Source organism: Aythya marila (genome assembly GCF_965140915.1).
Source record: "Aythya marila genome assembly, chromosome: Z".
Taxonomy (NCBI): Eukaryota; Metazoa; Chordata; class Aves; order Anseriformes; family Anatidae; genus Aythya; species Aythya marila.
The window spans coordinates 60,409,683-60,436,895 of NC_139080.1; the positions used below are offsets into that span (position 1 = coordinate 60,409,683).

Consider the following 27,213-nt stretch of genomic DNA (forward strand, 5'->3'; position numbering starts at 1 on the left):
GAATGCCAAACCTATTTGCACAGGAAAATACAAATCTTTCCAGCTCTTTCTTTTGCATACACACACCCCAACACTCACTCTCTCACACTTGCTCTGAAGTAGGTACCAGTTCATGCAAATGTTGCTTACCTGATCACATCTCATCAGCCCTAAATATCTGAGAGACTTGCTGCTTTGTGCAATTTGGGTGGCTCCATGGTCTGTGATTTCTTTGCACCATCCAACATCCACAGTCTCTATTGTCATGCTGTATCGTCCAATGGCTATCAGAGCTGTAAAAATATTAAAAACATGAGAAATGTTAAACTCAGTTATATGGTAAGCTCAGTGGAGATAAGCTCAATTATATGTATACACTACATGATACCAAAATAGAATTTTCAGAAGCAGATTTAACTTGTAAAAGATCATGTATTTTGCATTTTTAACTATAGAATAACTATCTCTTAAAATTAGGATGCAGATGTGCAAATACACACAAGGTATTTTTCTATCTACCAGTCTGCATAAATAGACCAGTTAGCAGAGGTGTTCTATATGAGCTCTTTTAATTACTTTGTTTGGAAGGATCAAAGACCAATCAATTAAAATTGAAATAACTATAGAATAAAAAGAAGTCTACCACACTCTTCAAAGAAAGTAACTGATTTTATAAAATTAACACCTTTTTTTTTTCTTTTTTTTTTTTTTTCCCAGCAAAGTATTTTTGCAAATAAGCACAAAGAATAACAGAACATTTCCTGTGTCGATAAAACAAATAGATTTAAGAAACCAAGCAGATATGTCATATATTTTACAAGTATATTCTAAAATTGCATTTGTTTCCTATTGCTCATATTGATGATGTAATAACAACCATACGTCTTTCTTTCATGTTTTCTTCAGGAACATTTTTCTAAAAAAAAAAAAAATTATAGAAGAAAGAATTAGAAGAAAAACTTGAACCTTCATAAAAGGAAAGGAAAGAGGAAGTTCTGAAAGGGCTGAAAACCACGAGGCATCTGAACAAGTTGGGCAGGCTTTGTCATGACATTGCCAGTCATAAACGACTGATGAAAGATTGTGAAGGATCACCATCACTTTGGTCACCACCAACTAGAACACCTGCCACAAAATGCAGGCTCAGAAACTGTTAGTCAAGTTGGGCTTTATTAACAGAAATGAGTGGCAGTTTTCATCAGCTAAAAACTCGGCTTATGAAAAAGTCCAAGGCTTCCAGTGTGAAAGTCAGACTACCCAAGTCCTAACCCTTAATCTGCATATCATCAAGGGGTAAGATGTTTACTCTTTTTACTCTAGGTATAATGCAGTCACTGAAAAGGAAGATGAAGGAGTGAGTTACTGCAAATAATGGAAATATCTTTAAAGAGAAGAGTTTTCAGCAACTATGGGCCAGTTCTGCTCATACTACAGAGCCTACTGGCAATTAAAAAAAAAAAAAAAAAAAAAAGTTATAAAGAGCTTATAGCTTTTGATATGCCAGATGTTAATCTTCACTAATCAGCATATAACTGAGAGCTAGAAGCAGTCCACCTGACCTTGCAGCAGTTCTGCAGAGACCTAAACTAATGGCAGACAGCAGTGAGGATAATTTGTTAATTTATAAATATTCAGGTGGACTTGATTTGCAATCGAAATCAGCCAAAAGAGGCCAAATACATTCTCAGAAGCTATGGAAGATGGAGTGGAACATCAATTTTTTCTTTCAGCCATTCACCAAAAAGGGCAGTAATAATTGAATTTTGTAGCTGACATAATGAAATTATAATACAATCATCTATTTAGTATCATTATGATTTCATTGATTTTTGTAGGACAATACCAACTACCTCTTCTCAGTACATCCCTAAAAACAAATCCTAATTCTGCTGATAGGTAAATATATACATAACAAAACATGAACTTTATCCTTGTTTCCACAGAGCCCTTCAAAAATGCTACTTTAATAAAAATCATGGGAAAAGAGTCAGAAACCTTCTGTATATATTTTGCAATAACAAAAGCTATAGCAATTACAGATTACCTAACTCCATGGAAAATGTTTTAGTTTACAAACTACTTGTTTGTAGTTCAGGAATACTGAAAACCTACCATAACATTAGAATGTTGTCAGTTAAATATGATTTCAAAAACTGTCTCTGAATGTACTTGCTAGTTCTTTTAAAGTTACAATCATATTTTCTTGTAAAGTTACAATCATATTTTATCATTAAGAAGCTAAAAAGCACCCCTTTTCAATGCTTTGTGAAAAAGTGATAAATGGGAGAAAATCAGCAGAGAGTACTATTATGAGTGTAATGTAAAAGATCATCAGATCTCACTGGTAAAGAATTCTCCTAGTAAATCTATTACAGGAAATTAGACATACAACTTCTGAGAGCTCTTTCACAACACATAGATTAGAAAGGAAGTAGGAAATGATGCTGTTGAAAGCTCAAAAATGTTACACTGTGTGCAGAATGCCCAAGACTAAAATATAACCTGAAAAGTCCATGAAGCTACCTTGAATGTGGAAGAAAGATGGCTTAAATCTCAGGCAGGTATTTCCACTTGCACATATTAAACAAACTGGAAGAATAAAATATTCTATTTCTTATTTATACATGCCATATACCATTTTATAACAAAACACTAATATAAAACCATTTTATAACAAAATGTAACTTAAAACATGTTGATTTATTGTTTGATATGTTAGTCCTTTTATTTTGGTATTTTGGGGGGTAAGGCATTTAATTTCTAGAGCAGATGTTTAAACCAGTTAAGTTTTACCTTTAATGCAAACATAAATTTCTGTTTTTATTTTAACATAATGAAAAAGGGACTTAATAATTATTGAAACAAGAACAAACTAATTATCAAATAACAGATCGTGAAGCCACTGTGCAAAAGTGGTCTTCAGTGCTTGCCTTCTGAATATCAATACTTTAACTTGAAAACTATTATTTCCTGTAAGTATTTAAAGAATGAAAAAGAGTAAGATTGCACCTGGAATTTGGAAAGCACATGTAAGTTTCCATAATTGAAAATGTATATTTATTATTTTGGGACTACATTGTCATTACTATATTCTGTCAACTATCAGATAAGCCAGAACACGGAACTTTAACAATAGTATGAGACAACCACCACGTTTTTTGTACAAGCAGCAATATTTACCAGAACAATACAAACTGGAATAAAACAGCCTAAGGCAAGGTATGAATATGATATATGGGAAATTGAATGAAAAAAAAATCTAACTATGAGGTCTTTGGTGGAAGGGGTTAAGTTAGCACGGTTTTACAGTTCAGAAGCTCCAGATCGATTTTCAGAAAATTACGAATCTGATGTTTTCACTTGTTTTTCACATCAGTGTATATGAAAATAATTGGATGAAATTTCATGCTGTAATTGATCTGTGTGTCTAATCTGTGAGTCAGGTACGTTTTAGACTTATAATGCCTGGGGTACATTTTAGGTTAGAGACCACTGAGTGGGCAGTACTTTTGTCTGGCTTGCGTTTTGCCTGCAGTATTATTCACTCTCTACTACAGAGCTCCCAGGTATCATATGCATACATATATATATTTTGTTGTTGTTGTTGTTGTTGTTGTTGTTCAACAGTTTCAAATATGCATGTGCTCTTTAATAAATAAGAACAATTGACAACATTTTTCTAATTTAATTACAAGTGATGCTAGAAATCAATTACAGTATTACAGATGGCCTGCCTGGCTGTTATAATATTATCTCACATGGCAGTAAAAAATGACATATTTATGTTCTACTTTGCAACTCTTTGTCCCCAGATTAGCAGATGTCTTTCTAGAAAACCAAACATTTTGACAAGAGTGTATTCAAAACATTTCAATGTTGCACTGTAGTCATATATCACAACAGTTCATCTGTGAAATACGTAAAGAGTATGCCATTTTAAAACACTGACTGCATTTTCAGAAAATTTTAGATGTGTGTCATTGCACCCTCATGAGAACAATGCTACTTGGTCAGAGAAGACATCCACTATTCGGTTTCTAGCAGCACCCAACAGTGGGGGTCAAAGACCATAAGAACAAGTGAAAAGGATATTTTCCCTAAACGCTTTTCTCACATGAAAAAAATTACAGACAGGAACTTTCTGAAGCTGTGTTGATGCCTCTGTAGCTCTATAAATCTGTCTAACTAACCAGCCTTTTGACCCACCAAATTACTTAGGCTTCACAACAGCCTGTTGGCAAGCAGTCCCTCCATTCAGCTACCATCTGTTTTGAAAACCACTTGTTAGTTTTGAATAAGCTCTAATAGTTGATCCTGCTTGTGACTGCTCAGTTCCTTTACAAATGCTTCCTGGAAATCCCAACAGACTGTATCAACCACATCTTGCTGAACTTCTTCAAAGTACTCTGATATGACTGTGAAGCACAATCTATCTTAACGAGAGCTGTGCCAGCTCTTCCCTGACTCTTCCTTTATTCATGTGTTCACTAATTGTATTCCTAATTATTAATAATATCCCTTACACAGATGTCAGGTTAGTCAATTTATATTTTTCTGACCTTCCCTGAAACCTTTATTGAATACCTCTGCCAAGCAGGCCTGTGTTAGTAAAGCAGGTTTAAGTGAAAGATTAGGCTGCCGTTAGCAGCTCAACTATTTCGTCTTTGAGTTCTTTTAGAAGTCTTGGGTACACACAGTTCTTCTGCTTGCATGAGCAAAATACTTTAAGCCATAGGTTTCAGCTAGGGAAATGTTTGCATTGCTCAACAGCCTTTTTTTTTTTTTCTTTTCTTTCCCCTCTCTGACTGCATTTGTCCATAATAAACAGAATACATTGCTGTTCTCAAAAAGCCTGGCGGTAATTTAACAAGGACACACACAGTAAAAGCCTTATGAAGTAAGTTTGGATTCTTTGTCTTAGGAACTTGTAGCACAATCAGCAATAAAGAAGAGCCGAAGGTGTGTTTCAATCTAATGACAACCAAGCTCTAAACACAGTGAATGACAAAACAAAATCTCCACACACTGCAAGTAAGTAGAAGTGGGCACACAAAAATCTACCATGTAGTTTACAGATGCTGGCTTTGACATATGAACCTCTCTGTCTGTGAATATTTAACACTGCATCCAATTCGTTTCTCTCCTTTTTTACACTCCCATTTATTTTGGCAAAAGCAAGTTTTCATATTTTTTTTTCCAGAGCTAGGTTGGAGGAATGGAAATCAACTGATGTACAGCTCCTACAAGGCAGAAGATGAAGTGTAATGTCTCTAACTGGAATTGGAAAATCACCTCCACAGCCTTGAGCTGTATTAAGCAAAAATGTTTTCCAGTTGTAGTGGTAGTGGTGCTTTGTTGTAACTCTGAAGGTGAAAGGACATATGCATGACCAGGACTGCGTGGCATCATTTAGCTGGCCAGCTGAAATAGTTGGAAAAAAAAAACCAACAGATTCTGTTCTTAGTACACTGTAAATAGTAATTTAACCTTATTTAATTTAAAACAGATTTCATTAAACTGACATAGATAATGTGTCTACTACTATGGGTAGAAATGGCTGTTTTAGAGGAGAAAGTTCTCCTTTTAACTACATGTAACCTGTGAAACCAATGGTTGTAATACAAATGTCATCATGGTTATCTGCTTCCAGACCTGATCTAGGCAGGCACTGAGCTGTTAAGCTGACAAAACCAGGGGCAAGACTGCTGTAGTTATTTTACAGGATAGTTTTGGAAAACTATACTAGGCATATACCTTAAAGCCTCTTTGATTTTGTGTACATGACCCCTTCTCTCCCCCCCAAATTAGAAACAAGTATTAGGCTAATAATTTACAAAAGTTTCACTAATTAGCATTCATAATTTACTAAGTCGTGACTATCAGAGCACCTCTTCTATGAAGAAAGCTTGAGAGAGTTAGGGCTGTTCAGCCTAAAGAAGAGAAGGCTCTGGGGTGACCTCATTGCAGCTTTTCAGTACTTAAAGGGGCCTTAAAAAAAGATGGAGAGTAAGTTTTTGCTCAGTCAGATAAAGACAGGACAAAGGGGAATGGTTTTAAACTAAAAGAGGGGAGATTTAGATTGGAGATGAGGAAGAAATTTTCCACTCAGAGGGTGGTGAGGCACTGGCACAGTTTGCCCAGAGAAGCTGTGGATGCCCCATCCCTGGAGGTGTTCAAGGTCAGGCTGCACAATGTCCTGGGCAACCTGATCAAGTGTCTGGTATCCCTGTCCATGGTCGGGGGGTTGGAACTGTATGGACGTTAAGGTCTCTTCCAACCTGAGCCATTCTTTGATTCTATGATTCCTAAGTATGAGGTCACTGTAACGTAAAAAGTAACATACATATCTTTGGTATGAACAGCCAGTATTTGGCCCAATCTTAAATTAATTTTTACTGTCTTTTTAAATCTGGAAATGAATACTCCATGTTTTGCACAATTTTTATTAAATATTTTTTTTTTTTGAAATTTAGTGTATTAAGCATGATCACACCCAATTAAACATATTTTTACTGTCATGTACCTACTACACAATAGAGTACTTCCTTAATCATTAAATCTTAGCTCAGTTTAACAGAAAATAAACCTCTGTGAGATTTGTGTTGCTGTTTTTCTCCTATCATCACCTACCATACTACATATGCAAAAAACACTGCACTTGGTCAGCCTTCAGTGAGAACTGGATAGAAATATTTTTTAAAATTATGACTGACCTCATCCTGACACCATGGCATTATATGTGTATATATATGCAATCACTCAAAAAACATTATTGCATTTGTTTATTCAGTTCTTTCATCATTAATGAAAAAAGCATGTAAATGTTCAAGAATTAGCATTTAAAATTTCCAAACTCTCTAATGGTTTCATGCAAAGTAGAAATCAATCAGTCCTCCAAGTATTACCAAGTATATAGTTTTCTTATGGAACTTTACATTATCTTTTATTTATTATATAGCTAAAAGCTATTAAGGTGGTTTTGATAGCCATCTACTTGCTAATGAAAGCTTAATACACCACAAAAAAAGGGGGGGAGGAGGAGGGAGGAGAAGTTTACGATTTTTAAAATTGCTATAAGCAGATGTCATAAAAAAAATAGCAAAAATTAGCAAAGAAAGCTATACATCTAGGTGTTAAGAAAATGATGTAACAGTTGAACTTCACAGACTGTGAAATATTCTTGTGTTGGTGGAAGTTCATCTGCCTGAGCTAGTTAAAATATGAGTGGACAAACTTCTGGAGAGGTTACAAATAAAATTTATGAGACTGAACAAGACAATTTAAATGGGCATTTCTATCTGTTGTTTTTCTGTCGTTTAGCCTATTGAATTAGGAACAAAAGAGAGAGACGTAAATAATGCAGATAAATTATAAATATTTGAATTCATTGAAGCTTTACCACTCACAAAAATTAGTTTGACATTCCTTTTTCAGTAAATTGTGGAAAAGTATTTATAAATTAGCCTGCAATTAAACACAAGCACTTGTTAATTGTAAAATACACAGTTGAGTATATAGACAATTTAATGTAATGCAATATTTAAGAACTGAAATTAAAACATGGACTAATATATGTTACTAAGATCCTCTACAGTATACAATAGAATAACTATTGAATATTTAGTTAACATAAATATTTCTTCACTGAAAATGCTCCTCTTTTTGAGTGCGTATCTATAAAAACTTATTTTCAAAGTATCTGCAGTTATTCAGGTTCTTTTCCTGAATGAGGGCTACAGAATTTGATTCTTTAGAGCAAAGCTTGATGCGATAAGCAAAAGCGCGGTGAATTTTCACACGATGCTAACAGATAGGATTTGTGGTTACCCCCTACATTAATGAGGTTGATGGTTATCTGCCATGCAAATTATGTGAGGTCTTGCAATTTAGATAATCTATTATGTGCTGAGACACATAGAATATACATCTAATCTCCTTTCCATGTGTCAGAAATGTTTTGCTGCAGTAACTGCAGTGGTTGAAGAAATCACTGCTTGAGTTGTCTGCTGCTTCATTCACCCAGAACAGGAATCAGAGCTTACAATTCACATTGTTTCCTTAAATGAAAAGCATTTGGATAAAAATCACTGCATGATACATCTTCTTAAAACAAACAATTCATCTACACCTGTTTCACATTTGTAAGGGTATTTTTATAACAAAATAAAATATTTGTTTGTCATATACTGATATAAATCATGCATCAAACACTGTAGTCCATCTGCTATGAAATCAAGACTCCTATGAATATATCACAAACTTTATTTGTGATGGCTTCCCAGTCAAAAGTCTAATTCTTCTCAGGCCTTCGCGTGTCCATCTGACAGTTAACATCCTATGTATAATTTTTATTTTTATTTTTTATAATCATGACCTCATGTAACAGCTACATTTCAGTGACACTATTAAATAGTAAAGTGAGACAGAACTTACACAGGAACTGGCTCTCTACCAGGGAATTCTTCCAGTCCCATTTATAATCAAGCACTTGATTCTTGATATAATCAAGAACACATTCTTGGTTATAACTGTACGAGATGATTCCTTGAAATAATAGCAAATTTATAAATAAAACCATATAGTAATAGCTAACACAAACATACAGGGAACCATTTAAGTCCTTTTTTCCATGGTATGGGGTGCAAATGGGAGAGATGTCCAGGTTATTTTCTTCATATTTTACAGGAGGTGTATTTTAGCATGTACAACAAATGCTCATAGAACGCAGTAACCAGATAGGTATTCAAATAGGTGAATACTTAAATCTTGTACATCCTAAAGAAGGTTAAAAAAAAGTTGCCAAGCCTGAAATATTTTCCCAACGGAATGCTGTGTTATCTCTGGATAGCAAGCCTACATTTCAATGTACTTTGTGTTCTTTGTGTTTTTATTATTATTATTTTTTTTGCTGTTGTCTTCACTTGCCTCAGGCTGCTGGAGGTCTCCCATGATAATTTTATTGTTTCACCTTTGTGCTTATGTGGCTAAAGGCAACATATGAGAATGAAGTATGGGACTGAGCTAAAATATAGAAACATATAGCGACATTGGGAAACCAATCTAACAAGATGCCTCAAGGAAATGAAAAGAAGTCAGACTGTCTCCCTAAAGCAAACTGGCTTTCTTCAAGGGTTTAGGAAATCTGGGTAAATTCCTTCATCTGGATGCATATTTTGACCTTTTCTTGGAAATTTGGTGGCAATCCACTCAACCACAGTAATTTTGACTGAAAAACTACTTGAAAAAGATAACATATAAACAACATGTTGCTGGTTTACCATTATTTAAAGTATTGGTTACCTAAGGAAGCCTTCAGAAAATCCTTGGAGGCAAGAATAGTCCCAAGGAATTGAAAAGACCTAATGCCTCCAAGAGGAAAAAAGTGACAGGTGTTATCTATCAATTGCTTTTAAGCAATTACAGGAGAAGTATTTAATTGTATATTTTTGTATGGAAAACATAAATACACACATATATGTATTTTCTGTACTGGTTCATACTGGTTATATTATAGTTATTGTTATATGGTTATCATTAAGTTGGTACAGTATACACAGCTGTATCTGATGACAACTTTATTAGCTAGTACATAGAAATAGGACAACTGCTTAGTCATCTTTTATCTTATCCTATCCTTTTTTCAAACCCCTAGAAACATGTGGCAACTGGAGGGCTATGATTTCCCAGGTAGAATTAATCTTGGGGCTCTCTTTGCTTTTTATCTCGAACATTTGTCAGTTCTGCCCTGATTATAAACACACATGAAATAGTACATTTGTACAAAAGTTATTCTGTTGTCCTATAATGTTAGCAAAACTTTGCCATGAAATAGAAATTAAATAAAAACAAACAAAACAAAACAACAACAAACAGGAAAAGAGTGATCTTTCAGAATCATCTTTAACATAACAAGTATTAAACAGCTGTTTCCCCAGAAGTCCACATTCAGAAGAAGGCTAAGGCTATGAACAAAATCATACAAGATGTTATATTGTATTTTACAGAATATATTTCAGCATCAACAACAATGAATTAATATTAATTACATCTGTATTCTAAATAAACTCTATCCATGCACAGGAAAGGCTCCATGATATTTTAGCCATTTCAATAATAGAGTTAACTCAATGCATCCCAACAGCAAGAATCAAACCAAAACAAAGAGAAACCCCAAACCTTCAATATAAGGATGCAAAAAGACTCTAATGCTTTAAAATGAAAGGTATGCAGCATACTTGGTTCTTCCCTGCTTGAGATCTCTCTCAAAAATATTACCAAATACCCATTTCAGAGATGGACTCTGGAAGTGGTAAAAGCCACTGCTTTCAGCCCCGTGGCCTTAAGTCAAAATAGCCCCCATAGACCAAGCTGGTCAAAACAAGCTCTTTTTATTCATTCTTTCTTGACGACACTGCAAGATAATTTGTTTTCTTTGCACTACTTTGAATAAGAGTAATTTTTGTCATCATCACAGTCCTGTTCTGATTGCAAGCAGAAGACAGTAAGCATGAACTCAGTCCACTGGAAAATTATGGAGCTAATTCAACCAGATGTGAAGAACAAAAGATGACTGGGAACAGCTAGCATAGATCTGCTTGGAAACCATTCCTGGCCAACCTGGTTGCCTTTCTGTGACAAAATGGCTCATAACAGAGCCTAAAGACAAGGAATATGTAAACAATTTTGTATCAAGAGAGATATTGGAATATCTATAGTGTTTCTTTGAGAAGAAGTATTAGAGACCCTTAAAAACATTTTTTTTTTTTTTTTTTTTTTTTCCCCAGTTCAAAGGTGGAAACGTGTTTGTTTCAGGGCAACAAAACCACTGAAAAATACCTTAACTGCACAAATCAAGAACAAGAGATATACAAGGAAAGCGAAACACAATCTTTTCAAAACACAATGTGTTTGACTTTATTTAAATAACACTCATCTATGAAAGCTGTTATTCCTAGTTGCTGCTGCAACTAGGCTCAGTGGCATTCAGAAATGAGTCACTAATAATGACAGTGAAAATCCAGATCTAGATACTCTGAAAAATAAAGTTTGTAGCCTTGAATGACATGAGGTACACGCAACACATTAACCAACAGAGGTATGAAAGAAAGTATCTTTTCTGAAATCTGGCATCATTTGGAGAACTGGTGGATGTGCTGCTTATGAACTTCTCAAAGTGCTTTGAAAAAGCTGTTATCATGGCCCACTTCAGGGGTTATGGTGACAGTGACAGAATACAGAGTATTATGTACAGACCAGAAGCAATGTTCACAGTGTTTTGCTGGTACAGCTTGAGATGATAACTGTCAGACACTAGACAAATCACTTATATATACACAGAATATATGTAGTATGTAGTGTTATAGTATTACAATACATGTAATAATAGCATTATTAAAATTACTTATTAACTATCACTTATAATTCCAAACTTCTGATAAATGAGCTGGGTTTGGAAAGTCCAAATATCAGAGAACAAATAGAAATCAGGATGCTGAAATGCTGATTATCAAAAAAGCAAAATTTTTGTTAGTTCTTAGCCACATGGCATTGTAAGGGAGGGGGCAGAGAGAGACAGATGTTTTCCTAGTAAGGGAATTTAACTGCTTAGCCTGGTAAATTGTAAGATCTGCTAAGATACGAGAGTGCCTCTTTGGAGAATGACTGAAGGTAATCCTAAATGATGTGTGAACATACCCTTTTGCAAATTTGGCTTTGTCCTTCTTGCCTCCGGACTCTAGCTACTGTATTCTTCTGATTAATAAATACTGACTTACTTTGAAAAGGCTGCTCGGTGGTCTGCAAGTACTTGCTGAGACAAAGGATGACATCTCTGACAGAGGTCTATACTCATTCTGCCATCGAGGGAAAATATTGAAAACAGAGGTCCTAAACTGAAGAACAATAGAATTGTGCATTTTACCCTTTCAAAAAGGAGGACTCACAAATTTATCAATTTGAAGGACTACACATCAAAAACACCAAAACACTGGAGGAAGGCAAACATCTAACAAATGCATGATGGCATGTTACTTTTGAATAACGTACTAAAGGAACTTTTACTCCCATGAAGAATTTCACACTGTTTGAAGGTGAGAAGAGAACACTGACTACTTAAACCATGTTTCAGTATAATAACTCATGTTTTTATGAACTTAGCAGTAAATAAATACAATAGATGCTTTTTTAGCATATAAAATTGAATTCAGTGGAGATAAAGGAATAACAGTGGAGATAAATGCTAACTAGAAGACAAATACTGCTTACAAAAATAAAATTTTATATGCATAATCTAAAAATGGAAGCAAATGGCTTTTGAAAATTGTGGATTTTGTTGTAAAACTCCTGGTGTATAACTGTGCAGTGCTCAGCAAGAAGTAGACATCTGACTGCTCACCAAAACACACACACACAAAATAATGGGCAATAAAAGCACATATATCACTGCAGCACAGAGTGAGGTGTTACACCAGACAGACTATTTGTGCATTTCAGCAAGCATCTGTGGGCTGTGTTTTTTAATTCCCAGAAACATATTCAATGCATTTTTAAGATAATGATACAATATTTACCATTCATGAAAAATTTCATACCTATTTTTTCTAACTGTTTTTTAGCCAGGTCATATTCACTCTCCTTACTTAGCCTTCTTGTAAAATATTAAGCGAAGACTAGAAAAATGAGATTTATGCAATAAATCAGTTGCTTAATCTTGCAAAGTTATATGTCTAGCAACTAGGAATATCAGTCTGACAGAATTGCACTGAACAGCGTGAAAAAAATTGCTTGACTTCAAGACACTCTGGATTATGTTATAAAATGGCAACTAGCTGTATGAAAGGGCTAGGCAGGATACAAGGTGAGTGATCATGTGCATGAAGAAGAAGGCATGAAGGAGAAGAGTGGAACACAGAAGTACATGAAAAAAGTGAATAAGGGAAAAATTCCTATGCGTATGTACATAGTTATATCTATGGAGCCCACATAAGTCCATGAATATATAACAGAGTGTACCAATATCTCTACTAAAACTCCTCATAGTCCTGGAACATCGTTCCAGGACATCATTTAACACACCGTGTTTGTACTCTATCTACTTTTGAGCTTAATTTTACTTCTTTATTTGTCTATTTATTTATTTATTCTTTCTTCTTATTACTTTACTTTAACTTTTCAAAAGTAATAAGAAGAAAGCATGAAAATAAATAAGATAACAGTAGTCTGTAGCTGGACTTCTGAAAACAAGTTGGCATCAAGAACCACAAACATTTGTAATAATTTGTCTGTATTGTGATCTGCTAAAAAAAAATTGATCAAACAAACCACTTCAGCGCCAAGCCTCAATACATCCCATACACCATCACGCCCACTGATTGTCAAATTTGTCTCCAAGAGAGCAGTGGCTAACTGCTACAGTCTTGAGGACAACAATATGTTAAAAAAAAAGTCCATAAAGACGAAAATTATGTAGTTTCAGATGATAGTACAAAAGCTGGAATTAGTCTAAAACACATTAAGGAAACAAAGAAATGTTTAGGCTAATACTAGAAAATTAATCTGAAGTGCAGCAGCAATAACTGACATTACCTGGTGACATGACTGAGATACAACTGTGACATTTCCACAGCATTAAAAAAGTCTAAAATGATGTAGGATTTATTAAAGTGCACCACCATTGACCTTTCAACTCTTTCATGCCTTTTAATTTTATTTTGGATTTCTACCAAAAGCTTTTCCTTGTGGCTTTTTTTTTTTTTTTTTAATGTGGATAAAAAAGCAACTTGTACACTGGTTTTGTCTTCCATCCACAACAATTTTTTATCTATGGAATTAACACTTATATGCCTGTTTTATTTGAAAGGTTTCTCTAGATTAAAAATAATATTCTGAAAAACAGTTCAAAAGTATTCAGAGAGCTAACGATATGGCACAACATAGTTCTTCCCAAATTGAATCTGACCACCAGAAACATTTTTTGAAGACATATAATTTGCTATTGACACCAGCCAATGTGATTCCACAGGAGGAATACATATAGTTATATATATAGTTACAGCAGGTACGATGTTGTTTCTATTTCCACCACTTAAGGGGACCAGCTAGGACGGGATGGGTATGAAGCTAGGATGATACAAATCTAGGCAGCAATAACACCAATTTTACAACCTTAAGCTTGTGTAGATTTTTTATCTGATTATGCCTGAGTACATTTGAACGTGAATGTTGAAGACAGCTCTGGGAATACCATTCACTGTTAAAGGCTTTGCAGTGATCAGCAGAAGTCTATGCACAGCATTTTGTCAAGGAGAACTGAATCTTCACAAACAGAGACTGGGCACCCATGGAAGAGGGCATGAAGAGGCTTCATGCAGTTAATTCAAAGTCTAGATTAACATTCCAGAAGTAGAATACACAGTAATACATAAAAGAATCACACGAACATTTGACAAAATAGGTTCTATGATGTTGTCAAAATGTAACTCTATGTCACATTTTAATTAAAAATAAAACAATATTGAAAACAACATATACTTTTATATGTAATATATATGAATTTATTTTGCTTTGATAAATTCTGGAATCAATATAATTTTATTAAAATTGTTTGAGCAACAATCTAATACTGAAACTATCTTCTAGATCCCTAAAGATCTCCAAAGGAAAAAAAATAATAAAAAAATTTGAAGCAGTGGTTGACAGACCGTTCTGCTATTGTGCCGATTGTTGCTTAGGTCTTGAATCACAGCATGAACTTACATACTGCATGTGCTGCTACAAATCTATACAATCAGGGAAGGACAGACTGTCAGCATCAATTTTGCATTTTTCTGTTTTTGTCAGCATGTATCACTCTACATCTCAACATGAATTAACTTTAACACAGGATTTTGTGTCTGTTAACATAACATTTAATATGTTCCAATGCAGATATATTGTTCTGCTTTTGGAAACACAGTCAGAGAAAAATGATGCAACTTGCCATTAATTTCATCATGACTAATGAAACTGAGGTTGTTCATATAAATCAATACAACTGGATGCTGAGAGTGAGTGCAACTGACAAGGGGAATTGAATAAAATTTATAAAGGTTTCATACTGTGAATCATCATAAGCAAGCTTGAAAAATAATGAAGGCACTACTATCAGGGAACTCATTTTGAAGACCTTTCCTGTTAAATATCTGAAAGGTGCTGTGAATATTCTAGCAAGACAGCTACAGCCGTGTTTCCATGAAAAAGAAAAAGGTCTTTATCCCTAATTTCTTGCAGAATAGTTCAGTGCAGTCATCAAACTGTCTTCAAATAATGACAACTACAGTACATGTGCAAGGTGTCTATAGCTGAACAGTTACACATTCTTCCTTAGAATAATATTTCCAGCATTAATTAGCTGTCCTGCATAATGAATAGAATGAAACTTCATAAAATTAGCTGAGTGTAATCACCTAAGGAACTCTTTGAACAACAATTAGCAAGATGAAATGCAAACAAAAAATGTCAGTTCCTAAGGGCTTGAAAAATACTTGCTTTCTGAAATATTTCTCCAGTATAGTTCATATTCAGGCATCTAATCTATCCCCTTAATAATAAAGGCCATTTCTGTCTGAACTATCCAGGAGCACAGTTTAGCACAGCAAAACCTTTTCTCTCTGACAAAACCTGGAAGTTTGATTAAACTGGATCAGAAAATATGGAAGAGTTTATGATAATTATAACATTTCTAATTACTAGTACTATGCATTAATAAAATTCCAAATTTCCAATATAAAAATGGTTTCAGTAAAATACAAATGCACAGACATGCCACTTGCTAAACTGGCTGCTTATCTCAGTTGTTCATTGGGTATTAATTTTCCTTTTGGCTGGTTAATATAAATGTGGAAAAATTTCTCTTTTATAATGTTATGTAAGAATACAATAGCTTACCTAATAATTTTATGTGGCATACCTTTTTCAAAAGAAACTCAAAAAAAAAACAACAAGTTTTAATCAAGTAAGAAAGATTTTGTGAAAATTATTTAGATAAAGAATGGGCATGCACATGGACAGCACTAGACTAGAAGCACAGAATCATAGAAATGGTTTGGGTTGGAAGGGACCTTAAAGATCATCTAATTCCACCCCCCTGGCATGGGCAGAGACACCTCCCACCAAGCCAAATTTCTCAAGGCCCCATAAAAATAAAAATTTCTCTGAGTATGTACTGGGTATGATTTTCTTTTATTTCCAAAATTCGGATATTTAAATACCAAAAACTATTCTCAGTTACTGCCATAACTAGCATTTCTATATTCATGATCTTAGCAGATAGATTAATTCTTCTCTGACTCGTGGTCTGGCAACTTTTATAGGGAGGGACTGATTTGCTCCATGTTCCATCATGGATTGCTTATTTTATGGGGTATATGGCCCCAGTCTCAGCTAACTATTCTGGTTAAAGAAATTACAAGTGCATCCCCATATAAAGGAAATTTTCCTGTGGGAGAAATGCTAGTAAATTATTTCCAAAATTAGGTCTAATCTGCATGCTACCAAAATTCCAAAACTATTACTATTTACCTGAATTGTACATTCACAGGAACTACTGAACAGTCAGGAAGTAGACTAAACGAAAACCTTGGTACAAAAACATTTAAAAGTCAAATCCATAGATCTAATTTTTCTTCAATAGTAAGAAGAGAAAAAGCAGAACAAACTTTTGTCAAGGAGTTAAAGAAGTATTTTCCTCTCTCTTCTAGCCATTATTTTCTGTGAACATTACTCAGAAATATCAACAGTCCTGCTACAGATAATTTTCAACACCAAACACACCTTTGTGCATGTAGTGAGAAAAAAAAAAAACAACAAAATTGATCCTTGCAATAGATCAATATCTCTGTTTTTCTCAGCTGTGAGCTTTGCTTTTATTCTGGATGTCTTTTGTTCTACTATATTGCAGACAATAGGTCCCCAAACTTGAAATGGACTTCCACCATATTTTGTTGATATTGCTTTTTGCCATACTATCTCTGTCCTCAATCATATTGACAGTAATTGTTTCAAAAAAAAGTTTATATTTCTTTTCATCCAAAACAGTACTTGTGCCAAAACTCTGTTTACTGCTATACACCTGTATCACTTGTAGTTAAACTTTTTGTTTGTTTGAAAAAAAAATGTATATATACATACTTACCCTGTAAAAGCCTACCTTGTAAAATCCATTATTAGCTAGGATATCAGTCAGGACACTACTAAATAACAGTATCTTACTGCTAAGAAATCTACATTGGAAGGCTGGCTCTTCTTCCAGCATTCCAAAGCCAGCTATTTCAAATATTTTCTGCCAGTTCTGTTTGTTACTCTGCCTTTTTAATTTTTTTTTCCCAGCTCTTCTATTGTTCAGTGTCCTATTCAAGAAAAGAATAACTCCTACCATATTAGCTAATTATGAAAATTAAATGATCAATCGGTAAATTTATCAGTAAAATTCAATACAGAATCAAAACCCAAAGAATACTCAAACGAAAACCAAGAGTAAACATATAATATTTACTACTGATTAATTTTTATTATTTTCAATTGAAGTGACACTAAAATTAGGATAATTCAGAATTATCCATATACCTACTTTTTAGTAGGTATATGAGCTATGGCAGACAAATTATGTCCACATACTTCCTAAATTGCAGAATCACAGAGGAATCCATTAATATGTTGTTCAGTTGTGAGCACATTTTAGAAGTGTATGGGGTACTTATCTTTTTAAGCAGAACAAAAGCCATAGTCCTCTTTTATTGCCCTCCTCCCCCTCCCCCTTCCCCCCCCAGTATAGCTACATTAAAAATGCAGAAAATTGAAATTGCTTCACTAAAGCAAGCCTTATCTTGTAAAAGATAATACTGTGTTCATTCACATATGGAAAAAGTTTAGTAGATGCACAGCAACTGTAACTTCCACTAGTGGCAGGAGAAAGGGAGTTTGTTATGGTTGATGATCTTCACCCACTAATCCTTTTTGCCACTAAACAGCAAAGGAAAGCAGAGGAAATCTGTGAAAATTTTTCTTTCTTGCTATTGGCCTGTTACTATTAGAAGATCTACGACAGAGAAAGTAAGTAAGAGAGACAAGAATGAATCTAGCTGGAAAGTATGGAGATGACAAGGTTTCTCTTCTTTTCTCCAGATTCTACAGACTTTATGCCAAAATCATTCCCAAAGCCTCTAAAAAGAGAAAGTTCCAACAAACAAAATCCTCAGACTGCAAGTTCTCTTATTCAGTCCTCTAAAATATAGTGAAAGCAATGAAGATGGCACTTACCTTTCACATTACAGTTTCAGTGAAAAAAGTCCCAGCTCACCCATGTTCACAGAATCACAGAATGGCTGAGGTTGGAAGGGACCTCTGGAGACCTAGTCCAACCCACCTGCCAAGCAGCATCACCTAGAGCACACTGTGCAGGACGGCATCCAGGTGGGTTTTGAATATCTCCAGAGAAGGAGATATCCACAGGCTCCACAACCTCGCTGGGAAACCCGTCCCAGTGCTCTGTCACACTCACAATACAGAAGTGCCCTCTCACATTCAGCCGGAACCCCCTCTGCTTCAGTTTGTGCCTGTTGTATCCTTGTTTTCTTCAAAATTAATGGAGTTCATTTCTGACTGATTATATCAGCAAATGGTATTGTCACGTACCATTAATATAACTTATTTTTCTTTACTGAAAACCTTCCATTAAGTTGACAAGTTAGGGATTTAGTCTTAGATTGTAATTATAGGTCCATCACTAAGTCGTAGTTCTTTTTTTTTTTTTTTGTCTAAGACTTCATTTAATTTTCCATGCAAACCAAATTGTTTTTAATAAATATCTCCTTTCTATGATATCTATGTAAATAGAAAGTAAACTATTCTCTTTTCTTACCCCAGAAAGATAAACTAAGCAAAATAGATCCTGTTTTGCAAGCAAAAATTAGAAATAAACTCATGGCAGGTGAATTAAAATGATAAAAGTGATGGCTTTTAAAATGATTAAAATTATAAACAGATGGCTCCTGTAAGGGTTATTAATATATAGTATGGACATCAGCTTGTTGCTTTATTAATCCAATCACATCCAGGTATTATGTCCTGGCTGAAGTTTTAAACTCAGTCAGGGAAACATCTGAATTATACCAACTACAATTTCCCTTTATCTTTCTAATAGCTAGAGGTATGACCAAGAGAAGTTTAATGAAATTATATTGTAAATGTCTCAAAATAAACAAAGAAATGAAAAAAAAATTTACTTATCAATTCTTTTTTTTTTTTTTTTTTTTTTTTTAATATTTTATAATGCAACAACTAATTCACATTTCTGTAACATTCTTTTTCTAAAATACCACTTAATTTATTGGCATGATTGATTTAGAGAGAATAACCACAGACAAATTTTTTGTTTGCATAATGCAGTAGTTTCCAAGCAGTGTTCTCTGGACTGTAAGAATCTGTGAAATACTTCTGAAGGCTCCATAAAGACTTGAATACCACATGCAGTAATCTATACATATTTCTAGAATGACCACATTTTCATTAGAAAATTATTAGAGAACCACAAACTAAAGAAGGCTGAACACTACTATTACAACTCAATAGGTACGCTAACATGGGTATATTTAAAAAAAAAAAAAAAAAAAAAAAAAGCCTTTACATTTTGTATAAATGAAGCAGACGCTTGGGAGGGTTTGTTTCTATCATACAGTGCACAAATAGCAAAATTTCATAGTCACATTTAAAGCAGGAAAAAGACTGTATTATAGATATTAAATATGCTTAATTTTAAACAGAAGCATGCATTTATTAAATGGAAAAGTGTATTTGTACAAGTGTACAATGTACTAAGCAATTCTGCATAGACCTCTTAAAAAAAAAAAAAGATTAAGAATGCATCAAAAGAATTGATTGCTCAAAGTGATTCTTCATCACTTGTAAGTCTCATAATTTTTAAAATCACGTGAGAAACACTCTCTACCCCCAAGCCTTCCACAGGCATCCACTCCTCCTTTAAAAAGCCTCAATAGAAAGATAAAAATGTAAACATTACTCTCACAAAGAAAGACACTATAAGGATCATTGGGAGATTAAAGTCCAGGATCCTGAGACATCATATGAAATCATCAGTCTTTTACAGTGAGATACTATAACGTCTTTGTCTATTCTAGTTGGGAGTTAGCTACTGAACTAAATTTAACTTGTAGGCCAGAACACGCCTAGAGAAATTATCTGGAACAAAATCGTACAAGGTCTTACAGCAAAATCAACATCTTCAATGCAGTCAAACTATATAAAAACTAGAGCATACTCTGGAGTGTGTATCAAAAATATCTGAAGAGAATCCACTGAAGCAGCAGGCAGCAATATTCTGTTCTAGCCAGAATTTTTCAACAGCTCTCATACATAGTTTCAAGAAGAGCACATTGCCTTAATGTGTTCTCAAGTCAATAGATGAAGATGAGTTAATGGAGTGGAGATCACAGCCAGAAAAAAAAATTGAAGCCTCCTTGCCAAACTTACCAATAATTCCTGCTTGTTTACTTCTGTTTAATCATTTCAAAGCAGAGAACAACTGACAAATATTCATATACAGAACACTCTACCAGCAAACATAAATATCATCTGGTATAAAATCAATTATCTGGATGCTTCTTCTAAACTAATCCATTTTGCTGAAACTGATCTCTTTTACCTGGTATAACTTGATAGCTATGTAGGCAGCCCTCTGTCATGTCTCGTCTTCATTACACAGCCAAATTAGAAAGAAACTTCCTTGTTCATCTCAGTGAAAAATGCAAACGTTAATATTTCAGACTCTATTATAAACCAAAATGTAAGCATCTTCCCCACCGGCTAAAGGAAAACACCAGAAGACCTTTGTATAAGGGAGTGAGGGAGTGCACCAAGTGTAAAAGGGGAGTTACAGTGTTTAGCTTTAAAAAATAAAATAAAATAAAATAAAATAAAATAAAATAAAATAAAATAAAATAAAATAAAATAAAATAAAATAAAATAAAATAAAATAAAATAAAATAAAAAAATAAAGCTAGATCTGTTGTTTATTCCAAATACCTAAAAGATGAATTACTACACTGTAGTAATAAAAAACCAAAACCAAACAACAGCTATTTAAGCCTTGTGTTAACAAGTTTGCTTTTCAATTTTAAAATATATTACCATATAGCCAAAATGTTTTAACAGTGAGTACTGTTAAAAGAAACAATTTCTTTTTTTTAAAAAAAAGCTATTCTGAATTGCAAGACTTTGGAGACAATTTTCAGAAATTTAATCCATACAGTAAACTGTTCTATATCAACTGAACTGCTCACCAGTTTGGATCAATAGCACGCATACAACCTAGTTATCTGAAGCAAGTTCCTCACACAGCAATAAACCTGTTGCTGAGGCATATTTAGTGTTCACCACAGCTAAATGTTTAACAGGTCTCCAAAGCATAATCTGTCACTGCTAAAAGATTTTGCTGCAACTTTAAAGTCATGGAAATAGTTGTATAGCTCCACTAGGAGCTGTACAAGTGCTTGCATCAGATCAACTAGAAGAGATGCTTGCCTAGGACCCAAGCAGAGGTTTCACATTATTTCCTGCTTGCCTGAATTTTAGTAAGTAGTTAGATGATACTCATGTCCCTAGAATATATGTACACTGCCAGCAGATTTCGGATGTTCAGATTAATGCCAAACTCATCTCTGTAACAACTTGCAAATTCTATTTCTACAGGGATTACAATCTATATAGACTAATGGATCCATTCTATGTGATTCTCTTTAACCTCTGAAATAATCTTTTAGCTACTGAGACTACACTCTGATAAACTTCACACATAATTTTACCAAAGAAGGGCTAGCCATAACGTTAAGAAAACAGAATAAACTGGAGAGAGTACATAACCACATATGCTTTAGTCATCTTTTTTTCGTTTGTTTGTTTTTGTTTTGTTTTAATGCATTTATCCCCTTACTAGGTAGATCAAATACCACAGGGGAAAGAAAGGCACTTGAAAAATCACTTAAAATCACATATGATTTTATAGCCTTTCACCTCAATGAGATGATGTATTCTAATGCAAAACAATAACAAGATTTGTCTCTTTTTTTTTTTTTTTTAATGTAAAATATACATTTATGGTTTTTTAGAAACCATACTTAGAGAATTTCCCATGTGGGAAATACTTTATATCTGAAGTAAATTAACAGCTCACTCTGAACTACAACAGATCAGACATGATACAGAAGTGAGATGCTGGTCACCGGGGTGCCAGATGTACAGCTCCCGTTGCAGCAACCTGTCAGCTAATACACACGCAGCCGCCCTCAGCCTGCATCACACGTTATCATGAAATCAATGTCTACGAGCATTCAGTAACCATGATAAGGATCCTTCCAGTTAGGACACTCTTACAGAATGTTGTTCTCTTCGCTCAACTTCACAGACAGGATGGCAGCTGTCTCCATGTGGTTGGAGGCCTACCTGCAAAAACATCTGCAATGGGGCCCAGCGGGCAGTAAAATCTGTGGATGCAGTCAGGTAATGGCTTCTGCTGCATTCTTCCCCAGCAAAAAGTGAGGATTATTCCCATAGAACACAAGGCTCTTTCCTAAGATGTACTCTACAAATCATCACTAAAAATTGTTAATTTCAACATTACAGGTTAGCAGCAGCACTTTGAATCACAGGGGAATTTGCTTTGAGCAAAACATGAGAAATTTTTAATCTCTGATACACACGTTCTCAGTCACACCTACAGTCCATTTTCCGGATGCAGTGGAAACTGTCTTATAGATGTTAGGATAAGTACATTACAATACACAACATCAGTTATTCCAGATAGACCTAACTTGTCATAATCTCAAGTTTCACTCAGCTCAGTGGTACTATTCTAGTTTTTGCAACCGAGGATCTGGACTGTTCTGTGGATGCATAAAATTACACTAAATACAGTATTTCCCTAAAACACTAATTCATCAGGAAGGTTTTGTCATGCCCATGACAGATCGTAGAACATTGCCCACTACAAGTACTGTATATATAAAACAACAATTCTTCTCTGAGTAGCCACCGTCATTAAGAGACTGTCCACTCTACTTTAGGTGTATTATATCAGCTTGGATTCCTAAAACACTAAACACTAAAACTTAAAGAGTTTTGCAAAAACATTTATGGGAGATAGTAACAAACCCCACAAAAACAAACAAACAAACAAACAAACAGACAAACACAAAAGACAGAAACTCAAGAAAAAAATTATGCAACAGAACATAAAATTTGCAATAATTGTTTAGGTTGCTTGAAAAGAGTGAAAAACTTAAACAGACAACAGAATGTGGAAGAAAGACATTAATGCTTGACCAGGTAAACCAATGTAACAGGTACAGCTCACAGTCCATATTATTGAATTTATTTCTCAAAGTTTGGTAGAAATAAAGTTAAAAAGATTCTTAGGCAAAAAGAACCACTTATACCTCGCATTTGAATAGATTACATATTCACTACACCACTATGAAAACTGTTAAATCAGGTGACTCACAAAAAGGAAGCTGACCAAAAGCAAAGCTAATCAAGACTATAAAAAATAAATAAAAAATAAGTAGCTCATTTAAAAGCAGTTTATGATGTGGGCTATTAGTAAGGCTGTTCTCATTAAGCACAATTTGCCAATTTCCTCCTGAAACCCACTGCTTTTCATCAAGATCCTGATTTTTCAAGATCTACCTACATACAACCCCCAAGTCTAAGTATTAGATTTGACATTGCATTTTAAAATAAAATAAAAAAATAAAAATAGTACATCTATAAAATAAAAGGTAGCCCCAAAATTATTTATTTCATAACATATTAAAGTTATCATTTTTTCCAAATAGTTTTTTTTTTTTTTTTTTTTTGGCTATAGATGTTTGTACATTCAGTTTGCTCAAATGGATTCTCCTATAAGAAAAATGCTGAAATCAAATTTATCTTCAGCAGGGAATTAAAATCTAAATGTAAGATATGTGTAGATTAAATTAAACTAAGATTTTTAGACAAGATTTTGGAAAAAATAGTATGTTGTTTATTAAATAGCTTTTAAAGATTATAAAAATCATAATCTAATTAGGTCATATACAGAAAAGGCACCAGCTATCTTTTTTTTTTTTTTTAACCTTTGATCTGACTACTGTAGTTGCAGATATGAGGATTATTGTCAAATAATAGCATGAACAATAGATAAGCAAGCATAATAATTTGCAACAAATTTCAGCAGGTTCTTTTGTTAAAAAGTTACTTTGCTCATTTAATTACACTTTTGCTTTTTCCTCCCTGTATTTTATGAATATGCATAGACAGAGACATAAACAGGGTGAAAGAAAGTGAAAGACCAAGTGTAGTGTTCAAGGAAAAAATGCAGAAAAACTTGTGAAATGTCTCTTTAGGCCAGCTGATTGCAGGGTAACTACTGAAAAGCTGATACACACACTTTTATTTATATCTACTCAAAAGCAAGAAAATGTCAAAGAATCAGGATGAAGCTGATTTCCCTCTTGTGTATGTGCATAGCTTTTGATTATAGGCTTTTTCTCAATTGATGAACTATTGCATGGAGTTCTGAAAATCACTTTACAGAAATAGTGCTGTGTTCAGGGTCAATACCTCTCCAACAGTCAGCTATAAAACTTCCACTGTTATTTTTGAAAAGAAAGGGATCAGGACTTCTTTATTTTGTCTAGACAGTTCTTGGAAGTCCTCTGCCAGGAAGAATAAAAAACCACATCTGATTCACTTGTGGTATTCATTCATCTTTTTTTCTCCTAAGAGGACAACTGAATGTTTTTTTTTTTTTTTTTTTTTGGTTGGTTGGTTGGCTTGCTTTTTTTGTTTGTTTCAACAAAATGTCAACTTATCTGAATGTTTTGCTTACTAGTAAATACCATGTATAGTATTTTAGTATATTAGTATATTTAGTATATACTATACTATAGAAAAGATTAAAAAAGCATTTTCTGAAGTGAATCTTCCCTCTATCAAAGGACCATCTTTGTCAAGTCTTTGTATAGTGCATTTGTTTTAACTCTTCTTCAAAAACTTCACTACTTTTCAAGGTTATCTAAAGTGTTTAAAAACATGTCTTTCTACAATGTATTCACTGCAACTAGTACCATTTCATTTTACAGAAAAACTTGGTCTCTCTTCTCCTCTTGCAATGATTTAAGATAAAAAGTCTGGATAGGATGCTTAGAAGACTTGAAAGTCTTCATTCACACGGCTAATCTTAGAGTATCTTTCCATTATTTTGACAGCTTTCCTGTTCCCAGCACTTCCTTCGTTGTATCAATTTCCTCACATAAAATAGAAACAAGCATAAGAACAAATCCCTATCTGAGTTCCATGTTTACATTACACCACTCATTGCGGTCTTCAAACCATGCCTGTGTTCCACTACCAAGGCATTTGACCATGGCTATATTACAAACACTGGTGATACACCAAAATGATATAGCAGTCCTAGGAAGGATCTTGAAAGACTAACCCAGTGTAAATGTGTAATTAGAACAAAATGTGCCTCAAAAAAGGCTTACTTGCAGCACTGGTATTGTAGGTAGTATGTCTCTCAATGCCTTTTCAGAAAAGATATTTTTATCAGATAGGAAAGCAGAACACAACAGACTAAATGTGATTCTTAAGTCATAAAGAAGTCTGTGACAGGGACAGGAACAAAGCATGGATTTTCTGATTATTTTTTCAGTTTATTTAGCCTTTTGACACACTGGCTTTCCTATATATGATACAAATATAAAATCAAATTTAATTGACATTAATTATAGGAGGTTATTATGCATGGTTCATTGCTCTTAATGATTTTCTTTAATAATTTCTGCACGTTCAGAATCAATATTTTGCCACTCCAAGTTTTGCTGCAGAATGCCTGAAAGGGAAGACAGGAATAATAAAAGGCCATTTTTTAATTCAAAGCTGAGCACTTGTTCTGCAAGCACTACCACTCTTCCCATGCAACAGCATAAATTACACTTTTTCCACCTAGGTTCTCCCCTCCTCCCCCGACCTTCATTGGCATTTAAGTGCAGAAAAGAAAGTATTTCAGGGTAGCTTGTGTCACTCTCAGAGATCTGAAGTTCCGGTTGCCTGCAGAGGCCATTTAAAAACATTAGCGTTGTCCTGGGAAAAAGCAGCCTTTGGACATATTCTCATCCATAACAAAAGAGATTCTAAATAATAATAACTGTGAGAATATATTGTTTCTCTTTGACCACTGGTGTAGGAAACCTGGTCGGATCATAAAGTCTCATGAAGAGAAGAAGCATGTAGAGGCAAATAATGGGAAAATAGGACACCTATGGTGCATGTTCAAACTCTCAGGAACAGCTTTTACCAAGATTAAAAAGGGAAATGAAACTGAATCCCTTGACTAGCTTTGCAGTGAAGTGAGTATACAGTAGCAATCCGTTCCACTCATGGCTCTAAAACTTTTTTTATGCTGAATTTATATAAGACAGTTTCGTTTTATGATTTGATTTGGCAAGCAGGAAGTTGATTTCATTTTCAATAGCGATTTATTTTCTAAATAGTAACATTTATATTGCATTTTACCTGTAAGATGTAGGCACCTTTAAGTGTAGAGCAATTTTATTTCTCCAGCAAATGTTAATGTTTAAAAATGAACTTACGTCAAAAGCCTTTAAAAATGATTGCTGCTTTTTTGATCAGTGGCATTACAACAAATTGACAGCAGCTGGACGGACAGTTCATGCTTTCAGAAAAAGGATCTCTTTTCATTAGCAGCCTTACTGTTGATCTAGAATTGCTTCTTACAAAGAGAACACAAATCTGTCTTTTCCCAGTTCTAAGATGAGTGTTTTCCCATCTCAGTTAGTTGCATGCCTACTTGAAATTACATTAATTATTCCAACAGCATATAGATATTTCCTTAAAGCGTCACATTTTAAGATAGTATCCACTTTAAACAAACTTCTTCAAAGAGATACGGGTTTTGCAAATGTCTGCACTTACATACTGGAAGTATAGAATATTGTTTGTTATAAAGGGCCAAATAATTCAAACCCTGCTTTGTCAAACACAATCATTTATAGTTTATATATCCACAGGTCATAAAATGGAGGGCAAAGAATATCAGGCAATGAAAGGTAAAAGCACCCTCTTTTCCACTCTCTCTCCTTGTCCCCCTCTCTTGTCCCTCAAAGGATCTTGCCATATCAACTG

The 27,213-nt window shown here is 34.2% G+C and overlaps 1 protein-coding gene across 1 annotated transcript in view; it reads right to left on the reverse strand.

Moving 5' to 3' along the window:
• The window catches only part of FBXL17 (F-box and leucine rich repeat protein 17), a gene marked incomplete at its 3' end in the record, with an annotated part of 308,301 nt that overhangs the window by 15,353 nt on the left and 265,735 nt on the right, over positions 1-27,213 (reverse strand). The window contains exon 8 of the mRNA XM_082784394.1: positions 130-272. Coding sequence (XP_082640520.1) covers positions 130-272 — 143 coding nt within the window. The remainder of the gene's footprint in view (positions 1-129; positions 273-27,213) is intronic.